This window comes from Petaurus breviceps, unplaced genomic scaffold (assembly GCF_028583685.1).
Source record: "Petaurus breviceps papuanus isolate PSGF00001 unplaced genomic scaffold, PetGlider_PUasm1.0 98, whole genome shotgun sequence".
NCBI classification, from domain to species: Eukaryota; Metazoa; Chordata; class Mammalia; order Diprotodontia; family Petauridae; genus Petaurus; species Petaurus breviceps.
In genome coordinates, this window is record NW_027187460.1 from 44,412,449 (window position 1) to 44,435,597 (window position 23,149).

The 23,149-nt window shown below is 35.5% G+C and overlaps 1 protein-coding gene across 2 annotated transcripts in view; it reads left to right on the top strand.

The window, feature by feature from the left end:
• The window catches only part of LOC138156092 (CUB and sushi domain-containing protein 3-like), a 638,148-nt gene that overhangs the window by 277,246 nt on the left and 337,753 nt on the right, over positions 1 to 23,149 (top strand). For both annotated transcript variants that reach the window (XM_069081324.1, XM_069081325.1), the window contains exon 3: positions 20,989 to 21,101. In XM_069081324.1, the coding sequence (XP_068937425.1) occupies positions 20,989 to 21,101 (113 nt within the window). The remainder of the gene's footprint in view (positions 1 to 20,988; positions 21,102 to 23,149) is intronic.

Here is a 23,149-nt window from a genome sequence, read left to right on the forward strand (position 1 = left end):
CTCTATGAGGCTTTTTAAAAAATTCTCCCAGTTGGTAATATTCTACCCACTATCCCTGACCACAACTAGTACTTAATACCTCTCATATATACTTACCACCTATTATTTTGTATTATAGGTGTGTGTGTGTGTGTGTGTGTGTGTGTGAGAGAGAGAGAGAGAGAGAGCTCACCTTACTTTACTGTGGACAGAGAATATAGTATTTCAAAGCCCTAGATTATCCCCATTGTACAACATAGTGCCCTTCTGCTGTTATTGAGTCATTTCAGTTGTGTCCGTATCTTCCTGACTTCATCTGGGGTTTTCTTTGCAAAGATGCTAGAGTGGTTTGCCATTTCCTTCTCCACCTCATGTTACAGATGAGGAAACTGAGGCAAATAAGGGTTAAATTATTTGCCTGGGGCCACACAGCTAGTAGGTGTCTGAGGCCAGATTTGAACTCAGAAAGATGAGTCTTTCACTCCAAACCCAGTGCTCTGAAACCCCTAGCTGTCCACATAGTAAATAATTTCAAGTTTAATAAATGTTTGCTATTCTTTGGTTGTTGGACTACCTTCAAAAACTTTGTACTATCCCATTCCTTTATTTACCTTTGAATGCTTTTCCCCACCTACTAATGTTTCTTCCTACTCCATCTCTGCTGACTTAAACCCCATCAATGCTTAAAAGTCTTCTCTAACACCATAAAGCTTAACCTCTTTATACTACCACCAAGTACTTTTTTTTTCTGTCATGTAAATACCTAGGGAATTTTCAGTATGTATCAATCACATGAAACTTTTCAAATATTGCTGTTATTTGTGTGCAGTCATAGTATCCTCTACTGTCATTTACTAGAAGGAGCTATACAAACCTTCAGGTGCTATACAAATTGTACTTTTTATTTATTATAGCACAAGGACAATGTCTTAGACAAAGTGTGACTATTAATCAATAAGTATGAACTAAGTGCACTGCGGAAGGTGTTGGGCACATAAAGAAAAATATGAGAATCTCTTCCCTAAAGCAGCTTACATTCTAGTCTTTTAAGTAAGAAGACTGGTTTTCTTATTTGACTCATGGCAGAAATACCATGATTATATGATAGCTTGTTAACCCCTAGAGTATTCTTTTTCTCAATAACACTCTAAATCACCAAAATGAAGTCAATAAGTGGAAATGTTTGCTATGTATGATGAGCATTGCAAGTTCTATTTAACCTTGGAAAAATCATAGTCTGTGACTTATTTTAAGGCCTTTGATGCATTTAGTCACAAAGAAGTTTTGAGTTTGAATGAAATTCATCATCTTTTATGTGTTGTTTTTTTTTTTGCTATGCTGAGAAATTCTAGAAATACCATCAAAGCAAAACTATCCCCAATTTTAAAATTAACTTTTCTCGTTTAAGCATTACTGTTTAAAATTCAATTTGGGCAATGAGCAGAATATTAAGTCATTTTTAATTCCACTCATTTGTAAAGAATGATTTATTCAGAGTGTACTTTAGCTTGAAGCTTAAGTGGTATTAATTACATTTCTAACAAAATCACAGTGTACTTAGACTTCTCTGTGTGGTCCACACCTCAGACTCTCCCTCCCTTCCCCCTTTCTTTTTAATGTAGTTGCCTAGTTTATAATGCAGCAAAGCAGTTATTTTATATTTTGGGGATATTTCTGTCTTAAGGCAAGGAGAAGTTGAAAGATGAATAAACCACCTAGTCATTTATATCATAGCAATGAAGTACCTAATAATAAGAGCTCCCATTTATATCTTGCTTTCTTTTTTTAAAAAGCATTTTGTGTACAATGGCCAGGGTTGTGAAGTAGGCCTTTTAGACATTATTGTCAAGACTTTTACAGATGAGGAAAGTAAGATTCACAGAGTTAATAAGAGCATAGATTTAGAGTTTGAAGGGATGATAGAGAACATTTAAGTAAACATCTTCATTTTAGAGTTGAGGATACTGAAGCCCAGAGATGCAGAATGATGTGCCAAAAGCCACACAGTTATTAGTAGTTGCCAGAGGTAAGATTCCAACTCGGATTCCCTGACTCCAAAACCAGTTCTCCTTCCACAGTACTAAGCACATGACTTACCTGAGATTATCCATGTAGCCTGCTAGACTTCTGTGAATTCTCTCCAAATTCTTTGTCTCTAAGGCTACTGACCTATCCACTGAACAATATTGTGCTGCCTCAATAACTTCTAGTGATGATATCTGAGCAACATACACTTCATATTTTAAGATCCTCCCATTAAAATAAGAAATCCTTAATCACTAACAGAATAGAAATTTTTTTCAGACCTTCTACTCTAGGAACATATATCACTAGGTATCTTCCATACTATTTTATATCATCTCACATTAAGCTTGGCACAAATGATAAATCAATATTGGTAGTAACATGAATGGTAGCAATATCTATAGTCCCAGAAAGTTAATGGGTCTCTCCTTCCTACACAATATGGACTATTTCTGACATTGACAAGCTAGAGAAAAATACAAAAAAATTGACCAATATGGTGAAGGGTATGAGGGCCTTTTCACATGGAAATCAATTTAGAAAATTATTTGTAATCAGTCTAATCTTCCTATATGACCAGTCCCCCTCCCTTTGTAATAATAAATATCCTTGAAAATATCTTTTATATCACCATGTACTTTTCATCTGTGCTATGTATAATTTTAATTCATTTATAGCCAAGTTTTCCCATGATCCAAATCTATATAGCATTTTGAGCTCCATGAACAAGAATATTAGTGATAAGGGAATAGATGTATGCAATAGTCGATATAATATAAAAATCATTGCACAAATTTCAAAATGTACAGACATCCTGCTACTTTCCCTCCTCAAAATAATTTTCAATTTATGAAACAATTTATGAAATACCATTCAATATGGTAAGCATATGAATGGAACATAATGACTTAATAGAAAGACAAATGTGTATAGTTGCCTCATTCAAATAATATTCTGGGGGCAATTAAACATCTAGGAAACCTGTTTAGCATTCATGAATATGACAGACTTTTAAAAAATGTCTAACAAAATAACTAGTAAAGATTCAAGCTGTGATAAGCTTAGTTAAATTATAGTTTTCAAAAAAGGTTGCATAAATTCACATTTGATAACATGTTTTTAAATGGAAACTAGGGATATTTATAATATGTCCTTAACCTTTGAGTGAGATGACATATTGGGAAACTATCATGCATCCTAACTACAAGTCTCTTTTTTTCTATTATCAGAAATGGAATACTCAGGGGGAAAATAGTGAATACTGTTTATATTCTCATATAGTTATTGACTGCAAGAAAGAGGCTTTCATTGTGATACAACTGTGATGTATTTAAATAAATCCATTTAATAAGCATTTGCTGAACATCTACTATGTTCAAGACATTGTGTTAGGCCCTATGAACTCTACAAAAAAAATTGAAGTGATATGGACTGGATGTGTGATTCCATATAAGGAAATTCCCTTTACTAATACAGGTTGACATTTTTCCTGAAAGTTCTAATTGTAGAAAGTCATCTATATCGCTGAGAGTCTAAATGACTTTCTCAGGGATACAATACCAGTGGGTGTTAAAAAGTAGAACTTAAACTCACATCTTCCTTTTTCTGATGGCTGCTTTCTGTCCATAATGAAATGCTGCCTTTCAGAAATGGTGATGATGATGATGCATTCACAGCTACAAAGTGCTTTAAGGTTTATACACTGCATCCCTCACCCTTAGTTAATATAATTACTGTCATCCCCATTTTACAATAAGAAGACAGGCCAATTTGTTCATAATCAAACAACTATTAAGTGTTATTTAATCCTATTTCTTTGTCTTTTTTTCTTACCCCATATACATTATGCTGCCTCTCTAAGCAGTAATACTAATATTAATAACATTCAGTCAATAAACATTAATTAATCAACTATTATGTTCCAGGTACTGTGCTAAGTACTAGTGATACAAAAAGAGGCAAAAGATGGTCCCTGGCCTCAAGGAGCTCACAATCTAATAGGAAAGTCAACAAGTTAGCAAAAACCTATATACAGGATAAATAAAAAATAATTGAGAAGGAAGGCAATTAAAAGGATTGGGGAAAGGCTTCCTATAGAAGACAGAATTTTAGTTAGGTCTTAAAGGAAGCTAGGTAAGAGATAAGGAAGTATTCTAAAAATTGACTAATTACAATAAAAACTAAGAGATAGCTTTGTATATAAGACAGAGATTGAACCTTGAGGTTTAGTTGTATGACCATGAGAAAATCCCTTAATATCTCAGAACCCTTAGAAATTTTCTAAGAATGTACTTTATGGGGGCAGCTAGGTGGTGCAGTGAATAGAGCACAGGCCCTGGAGTCAGGAGGACCTGAGTTCAAATCCAGCCTCAGACACTTAACACTCACTAGCTGTGTGACCTTGGGCAAGTCATTTAACCCCAATTTCCCTGCCATCCCCCCTCCAAAAAGCAAAAAAAAAATGGACTTTACAGTAAACTTAGCAATCTACATCAGTACAGGGCATTCTCTCTACAATGAAATCACAGGTCTGGTTCTATATACACATGGTACTCAGATTCATTAGGCTTGTGAGGTACTTGTATCACAAGAGTTCTGAAAGATAATATATATTATTGCTCCCAGTTTTATAGGTGATGAAGTTGAATTTCAGAAATGTTTAACAACAAGATCAAGGTCACACACAATAAATATAAAATGAGCCAAAGGTGGGTGACTATCATGTGTAGTCATTCACAAAATCAAACTATTCAATATTCAATGAATTGCACCCAAATCTCTTGATTTTAAATTCAACGTTCTTGCCATTTAGCCAGTAAGACCAATCTGCCCTCATGTAATGCCATGCACAGAAGCTTTCCAGAAGAACTGCTTCTGTGAACAAAAAAAGGTTCCGATTATTCAGTATAGTGATCACTCTATTCCATAACAAAAGCAAAACATCCATGGAAAATCAAGGTACAGCATAATTCAAAATACAGCATTTACCATATTTCAACTTATCACAGAAAATCACAATAGAATATTCACAACATAGTCTCAGAGTAAAATAGTCACTCCTAAGTTAATTCAATCAGTCACTTATCAGTAGTATCAAAGTACACAGTCAAAGTCTTCCACTCTTGGGGCAAAATCTTGATTAACTCAATTAGTCACTAATCAATAGTCTCAAAGTCTTCCACTCTTGGGGAAAAGTCTTGATTAACTCGATTAGCACTAATCAATAGTCTCAAAATCTTCCACTCTTGGGGCAAAGTCTTGATTAACTCAATCAGTCACTAATCAGTAACAATAGTCAAAGTACTCAAAGTACAAATCAGTCACTTATTCAGTAAAGTCTTACTAAGTACCTTAGATAAACCCCTTCACCACTTAGGTCACCAGTAAACTATATTCCATAATTACTCAGTACCCAAGGAGAGGTCTTTTCATCTTGACTTGGGGCCTGTTCTCAAATTCCCTGGATCCCCTTCCATGGTCCCAGATTCTACCTGGATTCACCAGACTGTCACCTGGGTTCAGTGGCAGACAGATCTCAGTTCCTTGACCAGCTCTCTGGGGAAATCCTGCTCCACACTGGACTTCACAAGGTCTAGTCCATGTCAGATCCTTCACCATTTCTACTCCAAGGAATTCAAGGCTCAACCAAGCCACAAACAAAATCTCAGCATCCCAGTCATGCTTCAGTCACCTGGGCTCCTGGCTCTGGATTCTGGGCTTCTGGGCTCCTGGCCTCCTGGCTCTGGGCTCTGGGCTCCTGGGATCCTGTTCAGAAGAAACATGTACAACCAATACTGAACTGCTTATCTTCCCAGTAAGGGTGGGTGATAAGGGAGGAAGGGAATGAATCTGGAATTCAAAGTTTTAAAATCAAATGTTTAAATATATATATACTATTATCAATATTGTTTTACATATAATTGGGAAATATAGAGATCCACCATGCCCTACTGGAAAAGTTGAAACGGGTATGGGAGAAAATATGGGAGAGAGCAGATCAGAGGTGGGGATATCCTGTGGGACTGCTGTTTTGGGGAGATGGGTGGGGGAAAAAACGGGGAGAAAATTTGTAACTCAAAATCTGGCGGAAATGAATGATGTAAATCAGAAGTTAATAAAGCATTTAAAAAAAAAAAGAAGAAGTTCCACCAAGATAAGTTTTCAGGACTCAGTTCTCCATTCTTCTGTAGCTGTTCTGCCACCAGATCTTCTCTCAAGGAAATTCTGACTATGCCTCTCTGTGGCTTTTCTTATATACACAATATTACCTACTTCACTTCCTTCAGCCAATCCCTTCCTGTTACTCAGTTAACAGGAGACAGGAGTTCATACCTTTTGTTCCCCCAATCAGAGGCTTGATCTGTTACTAAGTGTTAAGTACCTGCTACTTTTGCCAACACAAAGGGATCTTCAAATTCAAAATAACATTACCATTACACCTCATAGAGCTTAAAATATTTTTAAAGGAAGAATTCCAGTAAGTCAATAATATGTGTTAAATTCTCAATGTATACAAATCAATAAAATAATCAATAAGAGCTCTTTGGGCAAAGATAGGATCTAATATAGATGATGACCCAGCAAAGGATGACCACTGAAGACTGGTAAGGTGCAAGAAGAAAACCAAGAGAGAACAGTGTTATGGAAGCCTAGCGAGTAGAAAATATACAGGAAAAGAGGGCCGTTAACAGTATCGAACACTCCAAGAAAGTCAAAAGGCATGAAGACTAAAAAAAGTTATCAGATTTGGAAATTAAGAGTTTATTAGATACTTTGAGGAAAGTAGTTTCAGCTAAATGATGAGATTAAACTATATATTATCAAGGGCTAGAGAAGTGAAAGCAATGGGGAATTGTTGTTATTCAGTCCTTTTCAGCCACATACTACTCTCCATGACCCCATTTTGGGGTTTTCTTGGCAAAGATACTGGAGTGGTTTGCCATTTCCAGCTCATTTTACAGATGAGGAAACTGAGTCAAACAGGGTAAAGTGACTTGGGCAGAGTCCCACAATTATTAAGTGTTGGAGACCAGACTTGAACTCAGGAAGATAAGTCTTCATGATTCCAAGCATAGTCCCCTATCCACTATGCCACCTAGCTGGGTGATAGAGATAGCTTTTTCTAGGAGTTTTTGAAAAGAAAGAGAGAGATATAGGATGGTATCTTGACTAGATAGCTGGATCTAGTCAGATTTTTTTTTTCTAGTAAGGGGGGAACTTCAACATGTTTGTAAAGCAAAGGAGTTGATGAGAATGAGGAATTAAGAGGTTAGAAGACTCCTAATGTAAGTACAGGATTTGAGATGTACAGGAATCTGTGAGTCAAACACAGAATTCTATGAAAAAAATATAGAACATATTCTGGGAGCCAATAGATAACTAATAATAAGCTCTAGATTGGGTAACAAATTTGAATGGTATGAAGCTCAAAGGAGGAAAAGTTTCTGAATAATGTTGGCAACAGAAGAGTCATATATGTATGGCTAATGGGAAGATGAGAGAAAGCATAGCTAGTACTAGATAGAGTCTAGGGATATAGTGGTAACTGGGGAGTGGAGAGTTCTGTATGAACAGATAGAAAGAACCAGAGGAAAAGATCTTAAATGAAAGGAGGCTTGTTAACTATGGAAAGAATTCTATAGGAGACAGTGGAATGATGGAGTTGGCGTGGGACATGGGAGGGATAGATTTAAGGAGAGTGAGGATGAGAAAATGGGAAGTTGTGTAGGCTGACAGAGGGGACATGGCTTATACTTAGAGAACAAGTGATTCATCATCACTAGGACTAGAAAGGCAGAGGTGGGGCAAGTTTGTTTATCCAAGTGATTGAGACTAGGAGTCTCTAAAGGTGAATGAAAGGATTGTGTCAAAGCTTTGACCTCTCTCGGTGGTCTGGTCTGGGAGTAGTAAATCACCCTAGGAAATGCTGTCAAGGATTTACAACTGAAAGAAAAAAAAATGGCATTTAAATTAGTCAAAGAACTTTTCTCTGGCTAACTCAGAGATGCAAAGCATGATGCTAGGGGAGTCTAAATTCTCTGAAAAGTGAACATACTCAGGCTTTGGTTCACATTCTCCCTATGACTGAAATGTTCCTCTTTGCCTGTTAAATTCCTCCCTGTGCTTTAAAGCTTGACTCAGATAACACCTCTTTTAGGAAGCCTTTCCTTTTGTGATGCTAATGCATTCATCTTGTAATATTGTACATCATGCTGGGTTAGTTCACTATCTATTAGACTACAAATTCTGAGGGGAGGGAAGGACTCTTCTATAAACTTTATATATGTATACATATGTGTATATATATATGTATGTATGTATGTATGTATGTATATACCCCAATATTTCCATGTAACATGCACTTAATGAGAAGGTTTTTTTTTTTTTATCATGTTGGTTGAAAACCTTAGCTCATGTGAGTTTAAATTAGTCTCATTTCTAGAGTTCTTTGACTTAAATTATATTGTTAGACTTTTGGACTGCCTTCATGCTCCTAAATTTATAGTAAAATGATTTTATAGTAAATTCTATCCCTATATTTTTAGAGAAATCAACTTGTCCTGACACAGATGTGTCACTAGGAGTGGTAGACCCAGACTTAGAATTAATCATTATTTAGATATAGACAAGGCAAAATGGTACCTTGAAATTATAGACAGAAAATTTGTTAAACAAGATTGACTATGAAATGTTTATCCTACTTAACCTAATTTTTCAAACACATTAACATTTATTTGCATATCACATAAATGTACCCATGCCAATTGGTTCTTATCTATTCATTAAATTGGCTTTTGAAGTAAGTTTATTGGCAAAACTGACTGTCAGTACAGAGACATTGACTCAATTTTTGTTAATTAAAAACAATATACCTATCCTCCTCCCACCAGTCATTCCCCAATAGCAGTAGCAAAATACTCACAAGGTTGTTGAATATTTCTGTGTGTGAACATTTATGGAACACTGATATAATGGCCCTGCTTACCATGTTGCAATTACTTTGTGAAGCCTGGGTGTACTATTATCTTTAAAATTAGATGTGTTAACCTACTTGGACTAAACACTATATTTAGTAATCTAGCAGCTCTGTGTACCAAGAACTATGCATATCAGTTTAGCATCCTTTTTGTATTCATGTTCCCAATTCAGTAGCCAATCAGGTAAAACCCTGGAGTGTAAGCCAGCAAGAACAACAACAACAACAAAAAATAGGAATGAAATGAGTTTTATGCAAAAATGGATTTTATTAAGGATGAAATTGAATATGTAGATTCTAAAAAAAAAAAAGAACCAACTTTAGCCTTTTAAAATATTAGTGAGTTTTCTATAGATACAGCATTTTGTTGTGTTCGTGTTATATTATCAGAATGCAATGCAATTACCTTTCTTGGAAAATATTCCAAATTCGTATGGCCTCTCTCAAAATATTCCAAGTTAGCAAGGGCTCAATGCAAAAATTTGAAACAAATATACATCCAATGAGTTCCAACTCCTTCTCATTGACCTTATTGATCCTTGAATGTGTAAATCTAAACTGAATATTGTATTATAATCCTTCAGTGATCAGAAAATGGTCTATGAAATCATGATAGCATCGAATCTATGAGAAAGAAAGACAGATTTATGACAACCATTAGTTATTGGATTGAATGACTTCAGTTTCTAAATATGTAAGAAACTGCTCATCTTAATAGTTATTTTGATTCCAAGAAGTCTTTTCTGAATTTCTTTAACTAATAATGATAATGATAACTAATCTTAGATAAGCACACACTCAGATACTACTAATATGATGAACTTTTTACAAATATTATCTCATTTGATCCCCAAAGCAACCCTGGGAAGCAATTACATTTTTTTTTGCTTTTTTTTTTTGAGGTGGGAAGATTGGGTGGTTGGGGTTAAGTGACTTGCCCAAGGTCACAGCTAGTAAGTATTAAGTGTCTGAGGCCTGATTTGAACTCAGGAGGTTCTCACTCCAGGGCCAGTGACTCTAGTCACTGCACCACCTAGCCACCCAGTAATTACTGTTAATAATACCATTTACATTTGAGGGAAAAGAGGTATATAACAATTAAGTGACTTATCCAGGGTCACACAGCAATTAAGACTGGATTTATATTCTTCCTTACTCCAGACCCTGCATTCTATCTACTGTTATCAAATGGGTTTTCAGACCTTGTTGCAAAAATAGCTTTCATATTTGTCTGTATACCTTTTACTTCATATATGTGATCTGTCTATGTGAAATGAAGAATGTCATAGTAGATAGAGATCACTTTCCAGTTAGGAAGACCTGATTTCAAATCCTTCCTCTGACATAAACAGGCAGCATGACTCTGGGCAATTTGTTTAAACTCTTAGTGCCTCAGGCAACTCTTTTAATACAGTAAATTCAGAAAAGGTGTTTATCTGCATTTGTAAAAGACATTATCTATGTTTGCTCCCTATACTAATGAAATCATATGTCTGTTCCCTCCTTCCCTCCACAGGAAAAAGAAAAGGGGTGGGGGGGGATGCTTGATAATAATCTGTGATAATTCTTGCTGACAGGTGTTAACTCTTCTCTCCCCATCCCCTCCCCTCATGTTCTCAATGATATAGTATGGTGAGTTCTAGTCACATATTTTAAAATCATTAATGTCTTATCTAAAATAACTTTGAACTTGACAGTGGAGGATGTAGGTTAGAGGAGACTATGTCTTTTCAAAAGAACATTTTTTTTTTGCACTGGGAAAAGCAGCCACTAAATGTTAAAATGTATGTCATAAATTTCTGCTTCTTTTCCTTTCTATAGTTTGAGTGTTAGATTGTAAGTGCACTTGAGCTAAGAGCTGGCAGTGTAATCATGTTGTTGGCTCCTTTACAACAATATTTTCTGTTGTCAACAGTTTATGGAGATGCATTTTGGCATGACAGAACAGGACTATTCCCATCAGCTTAAGTTAGAACTTTAAAAGAGATTGTTCTAATTTAATTCTGTGGCTGGAAGAACATCGATCTTCATAACTTTGACTTCCTCTTTCTTAGACAAATGCTTATTTGGTTTGCAGTTAAAGGTTGATTGTCACATCTTTCACAAAAGAAACCTTTATGTCTTTTGGGATATCACCAATTTAAATCTCCAAGACTATAATAGCAAATCAAAGTTTCCTTGCCTAGTAGTCCAATTGTCACTTATTTGTGCCTCTTTAAAATTTCCAGAGAGGAAATTGTTGAAATGACTAATCAAGAAACATGTTTTAATTTTCTAAAAGATCAATATATACTACATACTATTCTGATCACATCATTCTTCTGCTCAAGAAGCTTCAAATGTTCCCTATTGCCACTAGAATAAAATATATCTTCCTTTGTTTGACACTTAGGTCTTACATAGTATTTCCCCAGCTATCCTTTCCTGACATATTTTACATTGCTCCCCTTCACCTAATTTACCCCAAAACAAAAAAACAAACAAACAAAACAAAACCCTAGTCTCTTGACACTCCACAAACCTGTATTCTATCTCCTACCTCTTTGAATTTGCCCAGGATTCTCCCTTTTCAACCCTTAATCTCCATGCCTGTAACACTTCCCCTCTTCATCTCAAGCTCTTGAAATGCCAAGCTTCTTTTAAGCCTTAGCTTAGGTTCTGCCTCCTATAGGTAGACTTTCCTGATATTCCTAACTAATGCCTCCCCTATACTCTGATATTTTTACTAAATATAAATTTATCAGTCATTTTTGTATAATTATTATTCATGTATGTGAATTAATGTTCACCAATTGAACATGGGCCCCTTGAGAACAGGGATGTTTTAAATTTGTATCCTCTGTGTTTTTCACATGTGTCATTTAAAAAAAGATTGAGAGACATAATTTCTGGGTAGTTTAATGATTTTGTTACTAATGCCAGAGTTAAAAACAAAAAGGGGACCAATGGCCCTCTTGAATGTCAACTGTAATCATGGAGACAGGCTCATGGCTTATATGGCCTTTGAAAGAGTGTTCCTAAAGATGACAATCAACTCTGATTAATTAACAATTAATGAGAGCTAGACTTTAAAAAGACAAGTGAGTTCACTTAAGTGAGGGGCTGAGAGTGATGTCATGTCACTCTTTACCAGAGAAACTATCCCAGTACCCAGACCACCCCCAGCCTTGGGCAATCTAAATAAAGAATCTATCTCCACCTAGGGTCTAAACTAGTTGGGAGTAGTAAAACCCAGAATGAGGTGAACATTAATCCTATCTTTAATCAGCCATGTCCTTGAAAGGTTGGACAAGGAAATAGAACAGGAAAAAAAAATCTGGGGTCTCCCTAATTTTAATAATTGGCTATTAACAGGAGAGAGAAATAAGTTCTCTCATACATAGTAGGCATATAATAAAGACTTATTTAACTCAATATGATATGATATGATATGATATGATATGATATGGTACAAAATAATGCAATCCAAACCAATATAATCCAATCCAATCCAATCTAATTGATAAGTATATTTGACCAAAATCACACAGGTGATCTCAGCTGAGTTACTCCACTACCCTAGGTAACTCTATGAGGTCACAAATTTTTAAACCACTTCCTGTTTACAATGACATGCTTCAATAATTTTGTACTTTTGAATGAAGTATAAGACTTTACATTTATTCCTACTGAAATACATTTGGTTAAATTTATCCTAATGCTCTGGTTTGGCAGTTCTTTCAGTGACTTAGGGTAAATGCAAAGGCTTGAATGGGGATCTAAACTTTAACATTGACCTTAGTACTCTTCCCTAACTGAAGTAACTTTTGTCTCAAATTGTAATTGATCCTATGTAAGCTTATGAGACTGAAAGTACAAGGTGGTTTCTGTTTTCAATATGATGATTCTCATTCTAATAATTCATGGTTAAAGTACTAACTGATTTTAAACCTTGGCTTTGTACTCGGTATAGAATATGAGTTTTTAACCTAGAGCAGAGGTGGGGAAACTATGACCTCAAAGCCTTCTAGGTCCTTGGTTACAGCCTTTTGATTGAGTCCATGTTTTACAAGGGAAAAAAAAAATCCTTTTATTAAAGGGATTTGTTCTGTGAAGTTTGGATTCAGTCAAAGGGCCACACTTGAGGACTTAGAAGGCTACATATGGGCCTCAAGTTATAGGTTCCCCACCCTTGACATACAGTATGTGAACTTTTTTTAGCTATATATCTTTAGCATGATTGATTTCCTTTGTAATAACATGTATTTTATTTTATACATTTGAAAATATAATTCTGAGAAGGGTTTTATAGGACTTACCAGACTGCCAAAAGGGTTCTAAGACATTAAAAAAAGGGTGGGAGGGAGTGGTGTTAAGAATACTTGACCTAGAAGAACAAAGGAGGAAAAATACCAATCAGAACCACAGTAAACACATTGTTATCATAGTTAAAATAACACTGTGGAATCATTGTCCCATTGAGGCTGATAGCTATGATTTCTTCTCTCATCTGAACATGTATTAGACTCTACAGTGATTCTTGATTGTGTGAAATGTACAGTCTAGTATTTGGAGAGGACATTATTGCTAAGTGGTACAGTGGATAGAGCACTAGATCTGGAATCAGGAAGACCTAAATTCAAATCTGTCTTCAGACACTTAGGTTTACAGCCCTATGGCAAATCATTTAACATGTTTCTTCCTCAGTTTTCTCATCTACACAATAGAAATAATAACAGCATCTACCTCCAGAGTTGTTTTTAAGATAAAATGAGAATATTTATAAAACTCTTTATGAACCATAAAGCAACATATAAGTGCTAGTTGTATTATTAATACAAAATGATGCATGATACATAAATAAGAGAAAAAGAGAGTAAGACCTAGATGAGGTAGGCAGAGAAAAGATTGTTACTAATTTAGGGAAGAAGAGATTAGGGTTGATATTAGAGAATAGATTGAATGTGAAGTGAGTCATAAAATATGGATAAAACTTTAAATGGGAAGAAGAGGAAAAGGATATTTATCAGTGCAGATAATGATTAAGACAAGGGCATGGAAGCAGAATGGTATAGGATATGTAGTAAGTGTGACTACTAAGTAGTCCAGTGTATGGAGCATAGCATATCTGAAAATTATAAAACATACAATTTAATGATAAAGGAATCCCCAATTTTAGAGTCTAACACAGTATTTTATATACAACGTTAAATATATATTTCATGAATGATTATGTGACTTAAGAACCCTTCCATCTTTAAGATTCTATTATGCCATCAAAGGTAAGACATTCCAGAGTGGCTTTTTTTTCTTTTTGGAGGGGGGAAGGTAGTGCAATTGGGGTTAAGTGACTTGCTGTGATAGTAATGGCAATTAAAGATTCCCCTGTATTGGCTTGGTTTTCAAATTGATTGTGTTAAAACCCAGAGCTTGTTAATCCCACCTGTGGGATGGACTTGTTGATGTGAAAAGAAAGTCATGAACTGGGAGGAGCTGGTGACGTAGATTTGGAGAGACAAGAGAGAGGCAGAAGAACTCTTTGGAAGCAGCACCTCATGGAGGCAGAGAGAGAGACTGAGAAGGATTGCTGGGGGACACTTTGAATCGCCCTGGACTTTTGAGACCTGCACCCTGAGCTGCCAAGGACTGAGGAGACATAGCTGTTTTGCTGGTACTTTGTCTGTCTGTTTTGATGTTGTTTTGCCAGATTTGTCCACTGGTGAAAGAAAGTCCTGTTGTTGAAGAAGTCCTGGAACCTGGCTTTTGGTTAAGAAGCCCTGAGACTGTCCTGCAGACAGAGAGTGAATACTGTCCTCTGGTGAAGGACAGTGCTGTTGTTGCAGGGGTCTGGAGACTGTCCTGCAGACAGAATGAATACTGTCCACTGATGAAGGACAGTGCTGTTGTTGCAGGGGTCTGGGAACCTTTCTGTTGGTTCAGAAGCCCTGAAGAAGGATTTTCTTGTTGTATGTTTACAGAAATCCTGGGAGAGGGTTTTGCTAATGTTTTCAGGGGTTCTAGGACTGTTCTACAGACAGAGGATGAATTAATGAAGGGACTGGCAATGTATCTTATGGCCTTGCTAAGCCTTGTCTCCCCAGGAACTAAGATTGCTGAGAACTTGCTTTGTGTCAAGATGAAGAAAAGACCTCCATTTGGGTATTAAGTGCTGTGCTTAAACTTGATGTAACTCTGGGGTAGATTCAATTGTGATCCAGGGGTGGGGAACTTTTGACCTTTTTGTGTTCTATGGTTGAACAAGTGAATGTACTTTACTTATGTTTGGAAACTAATATCCATTTGAGAAGAGGGGCTTTGTGGTGGACTAAATAAAGGTACAGCCTAGGGGTGGAGTAGTATTTAGAACAGGGACTTTGTAATTGATTGAATGATTGGAAGGTCCTGGGGTGGGGTAGTACTTGGAGATTATTTAATCACACTTAGTAAATGCTGTATTTTGAATGATGTCATGTTTTGACCTTCTCTGTTCTTGGTTTGTCACTGAATAAAATGGAGAGCACCTATGCTGGTATTCTGAACCTTGGGAAGTTGCCTTTCCTTGGTGTTACAGTACACTTGCCCAAGGTCACATGGCTAGTTTTGTGTTAAGTGTCTGAGCCCAAATTTGAACTGAGGTCCTCCTGATTCTAGGGCTGGTGCTTTATTCATCTAGGGTGGTTTTAACTGTGTAGTAAGATAAGTAATAAAATCATCTTTCCCTAAATGAATAATTTGAATGATTTTATTATTAAATACACATAAAATGAAAATTTTATTAGATATTAACTTCATTATTATGAGTCAATTGTGCTTCCATCAGAATTACCACTGAGATCACTGGCATAGTAACTATTGTACAAATTCAATAGTTATCATTTAATGTTTTTCAGTATCTTTTTTCATTTTGATGCAAAGAATTAACTGTTTATTTGTTTCATTCTAATGTTTTTGAAGATCATAATTTTAACATAGGAACGTGTTGATTGCTAGTCCTGGACATTCATCATCATGAACAGCAGCTAAGATTGACATAATTATTTTTTTTTTCTGATTCTCTTTGGACAAGAGTTGTTTGGAAGAAAATTACATTGTCTGATCTAATTTTTCTTGCTTTTGTTGATACATTTACTGCAAATTAATTTAGCCCTAATCTAGTCAAAAGAGTATGTTTTCCATTTGGAGGGGGAAAAAATGGGCACTTTGGGGACTTAGTAAGCATAAATATAAACTACTAACTGGGATTTCATTTAATAACCCCTTAAAAAATACAAAACCTTAAGAATTCTGGCAATCAATATACTCCCTCAACTCAAGAAGCAGCTGTTGTGAATGAGGTACTATGATATACTTGGGGGATACAGAAAGAAAAAGAAATTACATTCTTAGTCCTCAAATAGTTTCATAACTTGCTGGGGGATGTGGATGAAAGGATATAATATATCCTGGTTTAGGGAGGCTCAAAGCTGTAATGGCAAGCAAAGTAGTACTTTGCTCCTTGTTTGAGCTATTCAAGTCCCTTTGAGCCTCACCTTTGATTATATCAAGTCTTTGTTTGGAAACAATATACATTGTGTTGCCCTTAATTGGCCTAAGGGAGTTTGGAGACCTTCCCTGCCCTTAATTACCCTAAGGTCATCACATGGAGCCAATGGTGGAAGAGAGTGTGGAAGAAGAACCCTGGGGTTTCGAAGCCAGCCTGGAGTCAAGATGAAAGAAGACTTGACTTGGGTATTCTGTATTGATTGAGGATATTGTGCCTTATTGAATGATATGTTTTGTTTAAGACTATGTGGCAACCTTAGTAATAAATTTTTATGTTATGTTCTTCTGAATGTCGTGCTTTAGTTTTTTGAATGTTTTGCCATAACTTATTGCTGAATAAATAGAGTTCACTATACTATATGATTAGATCCTTAAAGTTATTCACAGGAGCAGTCCTCAGGAGAGCTGCTTTTGATTGGCTGTACAAAGGCTTGGGAGATGTATTGTTTGATAAATATGTGAAATAAAGGCAGCACCCATATATGTCTCCAGCCACACATATTCACTAGGTATATCTAGTCTTCCTATTGATAGTGTTTGTAATTTTAGAAAAGTATAACCTATACTAATGGAGGAAGTATTCTATTGCTATCTTTTCAAATGCCTTTATTTCAAGCTAATTTTGCCCTCCAACTGACTAGTAAAAGTCATAGCTTTAATATATTGCACAAATGGGCTTGCACACATGCACACAGCAAAAAATGAATGCTCTTGGGTGGCTAGGTGGCACAGTGAATAGAGCACTGGCCCTGGAGTCAGGAGGACCTAAATTCAAATCCTGCCTCAGACACTTAACACAAAACTAGCCGTGTGACCTTTGACAAGTCACTTAATCCCAACTGCACTCCAAAAAGCAAATAAAAAAAAAGAATGCTCTTGTGTGGATGCAAATATCCTGACTGCCTTTTCTTGAGATACCATGTACAAGAAGGGACGTCTTCTGATACTACACACAGTGAAATAAACATGAAGTGCAGGAAGTATAACAAGCAGACAAGACTTACAACTGGGAGGAAACAGAGTAGGGACAGCTTCCAAAAGGAAGCAATTTTTGAGTTGGATCTTGATTGAATGTCAGGATTCTAAAAAGTATAAATGAGAAGAGAATATGTTCTAGGCAAAGGGGAAATCTCGTGAAAATTCAAGAGATGGGAGATTGGATATTGAATTTGGGGAAAAGGCATTAGTTCATTTTGGCTGCAATGTAGAGAAAATGAAGGGGAATAATGTCAGATAAAACTGGGAAAGTATGATGACAGTAAATTTTGAAGGGTTATGAATGTCTGAGTAAATAGTAATTAGAGAGTAACATGTGGTGTATAGCACATTGAAATTTGAATCAGGGCATAATTGAGTCAGTCACACCTCAGATACTAATTATCTGTATAATTCTAGCAAAAATATTTTTCCTCTCTGGGTCTCAGTTCAACTATAAAGTGACAATGGTGAAAGAAATGATCTCTAAGTCCTTAATCAGGAAAAAGTCTATAATCTTAGTTTATATTTTATCCTTGAGGTAAAAGAGTCACTATAAAATTTTTTAATTGTATTTTTAAAAAATCAGCAAAAATCTACTTTCTCAATCTCTTTACTCACCCACCCCAATTGAGAGGGTGAAGGGGAACCTGTTACAAATATGTATAGTCAAAGCAAATTTTTACATTGTCTATATCCAAGAAAATATGTCTCACTTTGTACACTCTTAGTCCTTCACTTTTCTATCAGGGTATGGGTGGCATGTTCATCATTAGTCCTCTGGAACTGTGTTTGATTATTATGTTTCTCAGAATTCCTAATTCTTTCCAAATTGTCTTTAGCATTTTTGTCATTGTATAAATTGTTTTCCTGGTTCTGTTTCCTTCGTTCTATATCATCAGTTCAAACAAGCCTTCACAAGTTTTTCTGAAACCATTCCTTTCATTTCCAAGTCATGGAAGATTCTTAAGCAGGAGAATAGGACAACATGATTAAGACTTGTCCCTTGGGAGCCCTGCTATGTCTTCTTAGACAATCTTCATGAATTATGGAGGCCAAGAATATTCATCATCTACAAGCCAACTTAGATGCGTCTTTCAATCCCATTATGGAAACAAATTATTTCTCATGCCCAGAATATACTCCTATTCACCTCTGCCTCTTAGAATCCTTAACTTCAAAGAGACCTTAATTAATACAATATGTCTTATGGGAATCCTTTTTCTGGTCTCCCTAATTATTAGTGTGTTTGTTTTTTTTTCCCTAAAATAATCACATATATTCTTATCTAATTTATTTATTTACTTATTTATTTTTTGCCTTTTGGAGGGCAATTGGGGTTAAGTAATTTGCCCAAGGTTACACAGCTAGTTGTGTGTGTGTGTGGGGGGGGGGGGGGGTGGTGTGTGGGGGGGGGGGGGTGTTAAGTATCTGAGGCTGGAACCCAATTCAGGTCTTCCTCACTTTGGGGCCTGTGCTTTACTCAGTGCACCACCTAGCTGCCACATTCTTATCTAATTTATGTAGTTTATTCTTCTTGTACACATGTAAGTTCTTTGGTGGTAGGGACTATTGTTGTTGTTATTTAATTTGTGATTTAATGTTTTTTTTTGGTTTTGTACTTAGATTGCCAGCATCTGGTGAAGCACCTTGCACATAGAATGAACAGTAAATGCTTTGTTGTATAGAATGGGATTTATTGGATTAGATTGGGTTGGAAAATGAGGCTCAATAAACAGAGCTAGGTTTGTTTCAGATGGCAGCTACAAATTGTGGAGAAAGCATGGCAGGGCTTACTAGGGATGGCAGGCAGTCAATAGAACAAAGGAGCCAGGATCTTTTGCCATTCTGCTTGCCATTCTATGGTTGTTCTCCAACTCGTCAATCAATGACAGTTGTAGACTCTAGCATCCAGAACTGAACACAGTATATCAGATGTAATCTGATGGTGACAGAGTACAGCAGGATTATTACCTTCATATTCCTGGAAGCTAGACCTCTCTTAATGTGGCCCAAGATCATATTATCTTTTTGGCTGACTAAGAGATGGCAAGGTTGCCATGTACTAGGGGGAAAAACAATAACTTTCCAGGCCACCTAGGATACCATTTAGTGCACTGCACCAGTAATGCATAAAATAAATTATCCTATCATCTCAGGGTTAATGAGTATCCTAAAAGTGCCAGTCTTACACCCTGGATGAAACTTAATGATAGTCTGGCTCAATGAATGCTAAGTGTGTCCTGAGTGCTATTATATATATATATATATATGTGTGTGTGTGTGTGTGTGTGTGTGTGTGTGTGTGTGTGTGTGTGTGTATATGTATATATATATATATATTGTCCTTATAATGCTGACTTGTACAATTGTGCAGGTTCACGATTCTGAGAACTGTAGATTTAAATAGTAATAAAAGAATGACATTGAACCTTTTTTAATAATGATGGAAAGTTTGTTATAATGGGCTTAAAACCACACAATGTTTATATATGTAAAGTATCAAAGTAGAATTGAAAATATTATCAGATATTTTGGTGTGTTTTTTTTTCTATTTTAGTACAGACCAGATGTGTTTGAAATAATTTGTACAAGCATTGGACAAGGGAGACCCAACATTTTTTTTTTCTATTTCATCAGCAATATTTGCTTCCTTTACTTCCCCACAAACAAATAAGCAAACACAATAAAATCTGCCATTTTTCTCCTCATGCATTTTAACTTTTGTTAACAAGTATTTATTTCTATGCATATTTTACTAATAATCAAATTGCCAATTGGTAAGCCCCCTGAAGACAGAGAGACAATCTTTCATCTTTACTTTTGTATTCCTGAAACATAACAGGTGCTTTTTGATTTCAAATTAATTGAATTGTGACTAGTCAATTCAAACCAAGTTTAAAAAATTCAAATAACAAACCAAAAAGAACCCTTTAAAATGGAAAAAGAAACCCTATATTTCCTATCCTGAAATTCCATAATTATTATATCAAAACAATACTACCAATTTACTGATTTCACAGGTTCTGATGAGATATTTATCAGCTGATGAATTATTAAATTTAATAAATAATAACTCATGTTTGCCTTGTCTAAATTATTACAATAGCTTTTTAAAGTCTTCTCATTTCCACTTTCTCTGTTCTCCACACCCCTGTAATCCATCATGTAACATGTCATTTGAACCTCTGCACAACTCTGTGAGGTAACTCTGTACATATTATCTTTATGTTAAAGATGAAGAAATTGATGCTAAAAGAGAATAAATAATCCCTGGAAGTGTTGGAGGCTTTGGAAAGTATAGGGAGAGTGTTATACATAAGCTAAGAAACAGCCATACTGAAAACCCATGGGATGTCTTGTTGTTTGACTTCCCAGAGCAGATAGCACTCTCTTTAGGACACAGAAAGCCAAACACCTGGGGACCTAGAGACCATTTAGTCTTACTACTTAACAGCTTTTGGACTATATTTACAAGGTTTTTAACCACAGATTCCAATTTCCATTCTTAGGTTAACTGGATTCCATCTGCCACCACCTGTGACAAGTACCAAGTCTGTCTTCTCACTACGTTTGACCAGTGATTTTGCAGTGAGTGCCCATGGGTTTAAAGTATATTATGAAGGTATGTGATAAGCTTCACTTTCCACAAAGCTATTAGCCTTTGTATTTAAGGGTAGCAAAAGCATTAGAAAACACTTTAGGAAAACTAATTTTATTACAGGACAAAGGTTATAAAGTTTGTTCCATTTACACTGAATATATCTGGTACGTACCTTGCTGTTTACATGTTGTCTCCCCCATAAGAATGTGAGCTCCATGAAAGCAAATACTATCATTGCCTTTCTTTTTATTCTGGTACTTAGCACAGTGCCTGACACATAGTAGATGCTTGAAAAATTATATTTGACTGACAGACTCTTTTATGGGCAAATATTTCAGATAGTCGTATTTTTCATCACCTGAAAAATATCCTTTTAAAAAATTAAGAAAAAGTACTTTTCAGTGTACTTTGCTTCATATAATAACACATATGGATAATTCTGAACATGATTTTCTTCTTGAAGGTTTGCTAAACAGAGTTGCCATTGAAAAAAACCTGTTATTTGTCCTACAAAGAATAACAGAGGTTCCTAGTCCTTTCCTATGCAGAACTATTTATCTAACCAATGTAAAATGAAGTTAATCTTAACTAAATTTTAAAGTATGCTACATATGTTTATAAAAATAAATAATTAGTTTTCCTAAAGAAAATTTCATTCAGAACAATGTTTTAGTGCCATAAAGTTGTTAAATGTCAAAAAATAAATTTTAATAAATTTTAAAACACAGTCAAATAAATTCTCTACATGTCACCTTAACATGTTTTACATACCCCTTTGAAGTACCCCAGGTTGGGGACCCTTGAACTGCAGTATTTAAGTCATTTTCTCCCACTATTTTAAATATCTATGTCCCCATATTTTTCCTCTAAGTTAATTTCTCAAATACTTTAAAATCTTCTGCTTCCTTATGTATATAATCTATTTTGAGTTTTACAGCTTGGATATCTATCAAATTCTGTGTTTCCTCTTAATTTAATTTATGGCAAAAAAACTTGTAGATTATAGCAAAAGGTATTTCTATTGAGAAAAATAACCATGACAACCTTATGTATTTTGTATGTTGTTGGGGCCCACTTGTTCTTTCAGTAAGTGCTTTGGGTTCCATTTGCTAGAAATGTTACAGTATGGTAGATAAAATGTTATCCTTACATTTTATGGGAGTTTAACTACCAGGTTTCATCACCATGAAAGAAACCATGGCGGATGGAAATGGATTAAGGTAGGTCTTGTTAGCCATAGCTATGGTGAAGAACTTTGTGCTTCATTCCACTTCTTGTGGTTACATTTCTTAGGACATTATATAACTTCCATTTTGGAGTGAAATATTCACCTCATGAAAAGGACATTTACCTCAAAGAGGTTAACATTTATAACTAAGATGATGAATATTTAATACCATTATCAGAGTTGACCTAATATTATGCTTCATATTTTAAAATGAAACATGAATAACTCTAAAATAGGCAGTTCTGACCTTATGTCTGGGCAGAGTAGACAGTTTTGTATTCGGTGTGACAGATATCTGGAAAGGTCCCTTTTCTGCAAAACCTCTCCTCTTAGGCCTGCTGCGGTGTTTAAAATGTCCACATATTCTCCCCTTAGGGATGAATTTGCTGTTATAAGGCAAAGGGACATTTTCATTTACTGGTACTTTATTACATTACTCAGCTAAAAAGGTCCTGAGGGAATGAGGAATATCAATGGTAAGTTTTGATTATAAAGCTGAGAAAGTCTGGGACTATTGGCAACAGCCTGAATAGTAGAGTGAAGTAAGGACCTCTTGATATTAGTGGATAGTTGAAGGGCAATAATTACTAGGGAAAAGTAAGTACTAAAAAGGATGATGGAGTGGATGGGGAGAAAAGCAAAGATTTAAAAATGATTTTAATAGTGTAATTTTTGAATACATTTTAGGTCTGCCATAAAAATAACAGCAAAAAAAACCCCACCAGAACAATTAAGTAATTTACTCATTTATCCCACTATCATCTGTCTGTCTATCTCTCTCTCCATCTATCTATCTATCTATCTATCTATCTATCTATCTATCTATCTATCTATCTATCTA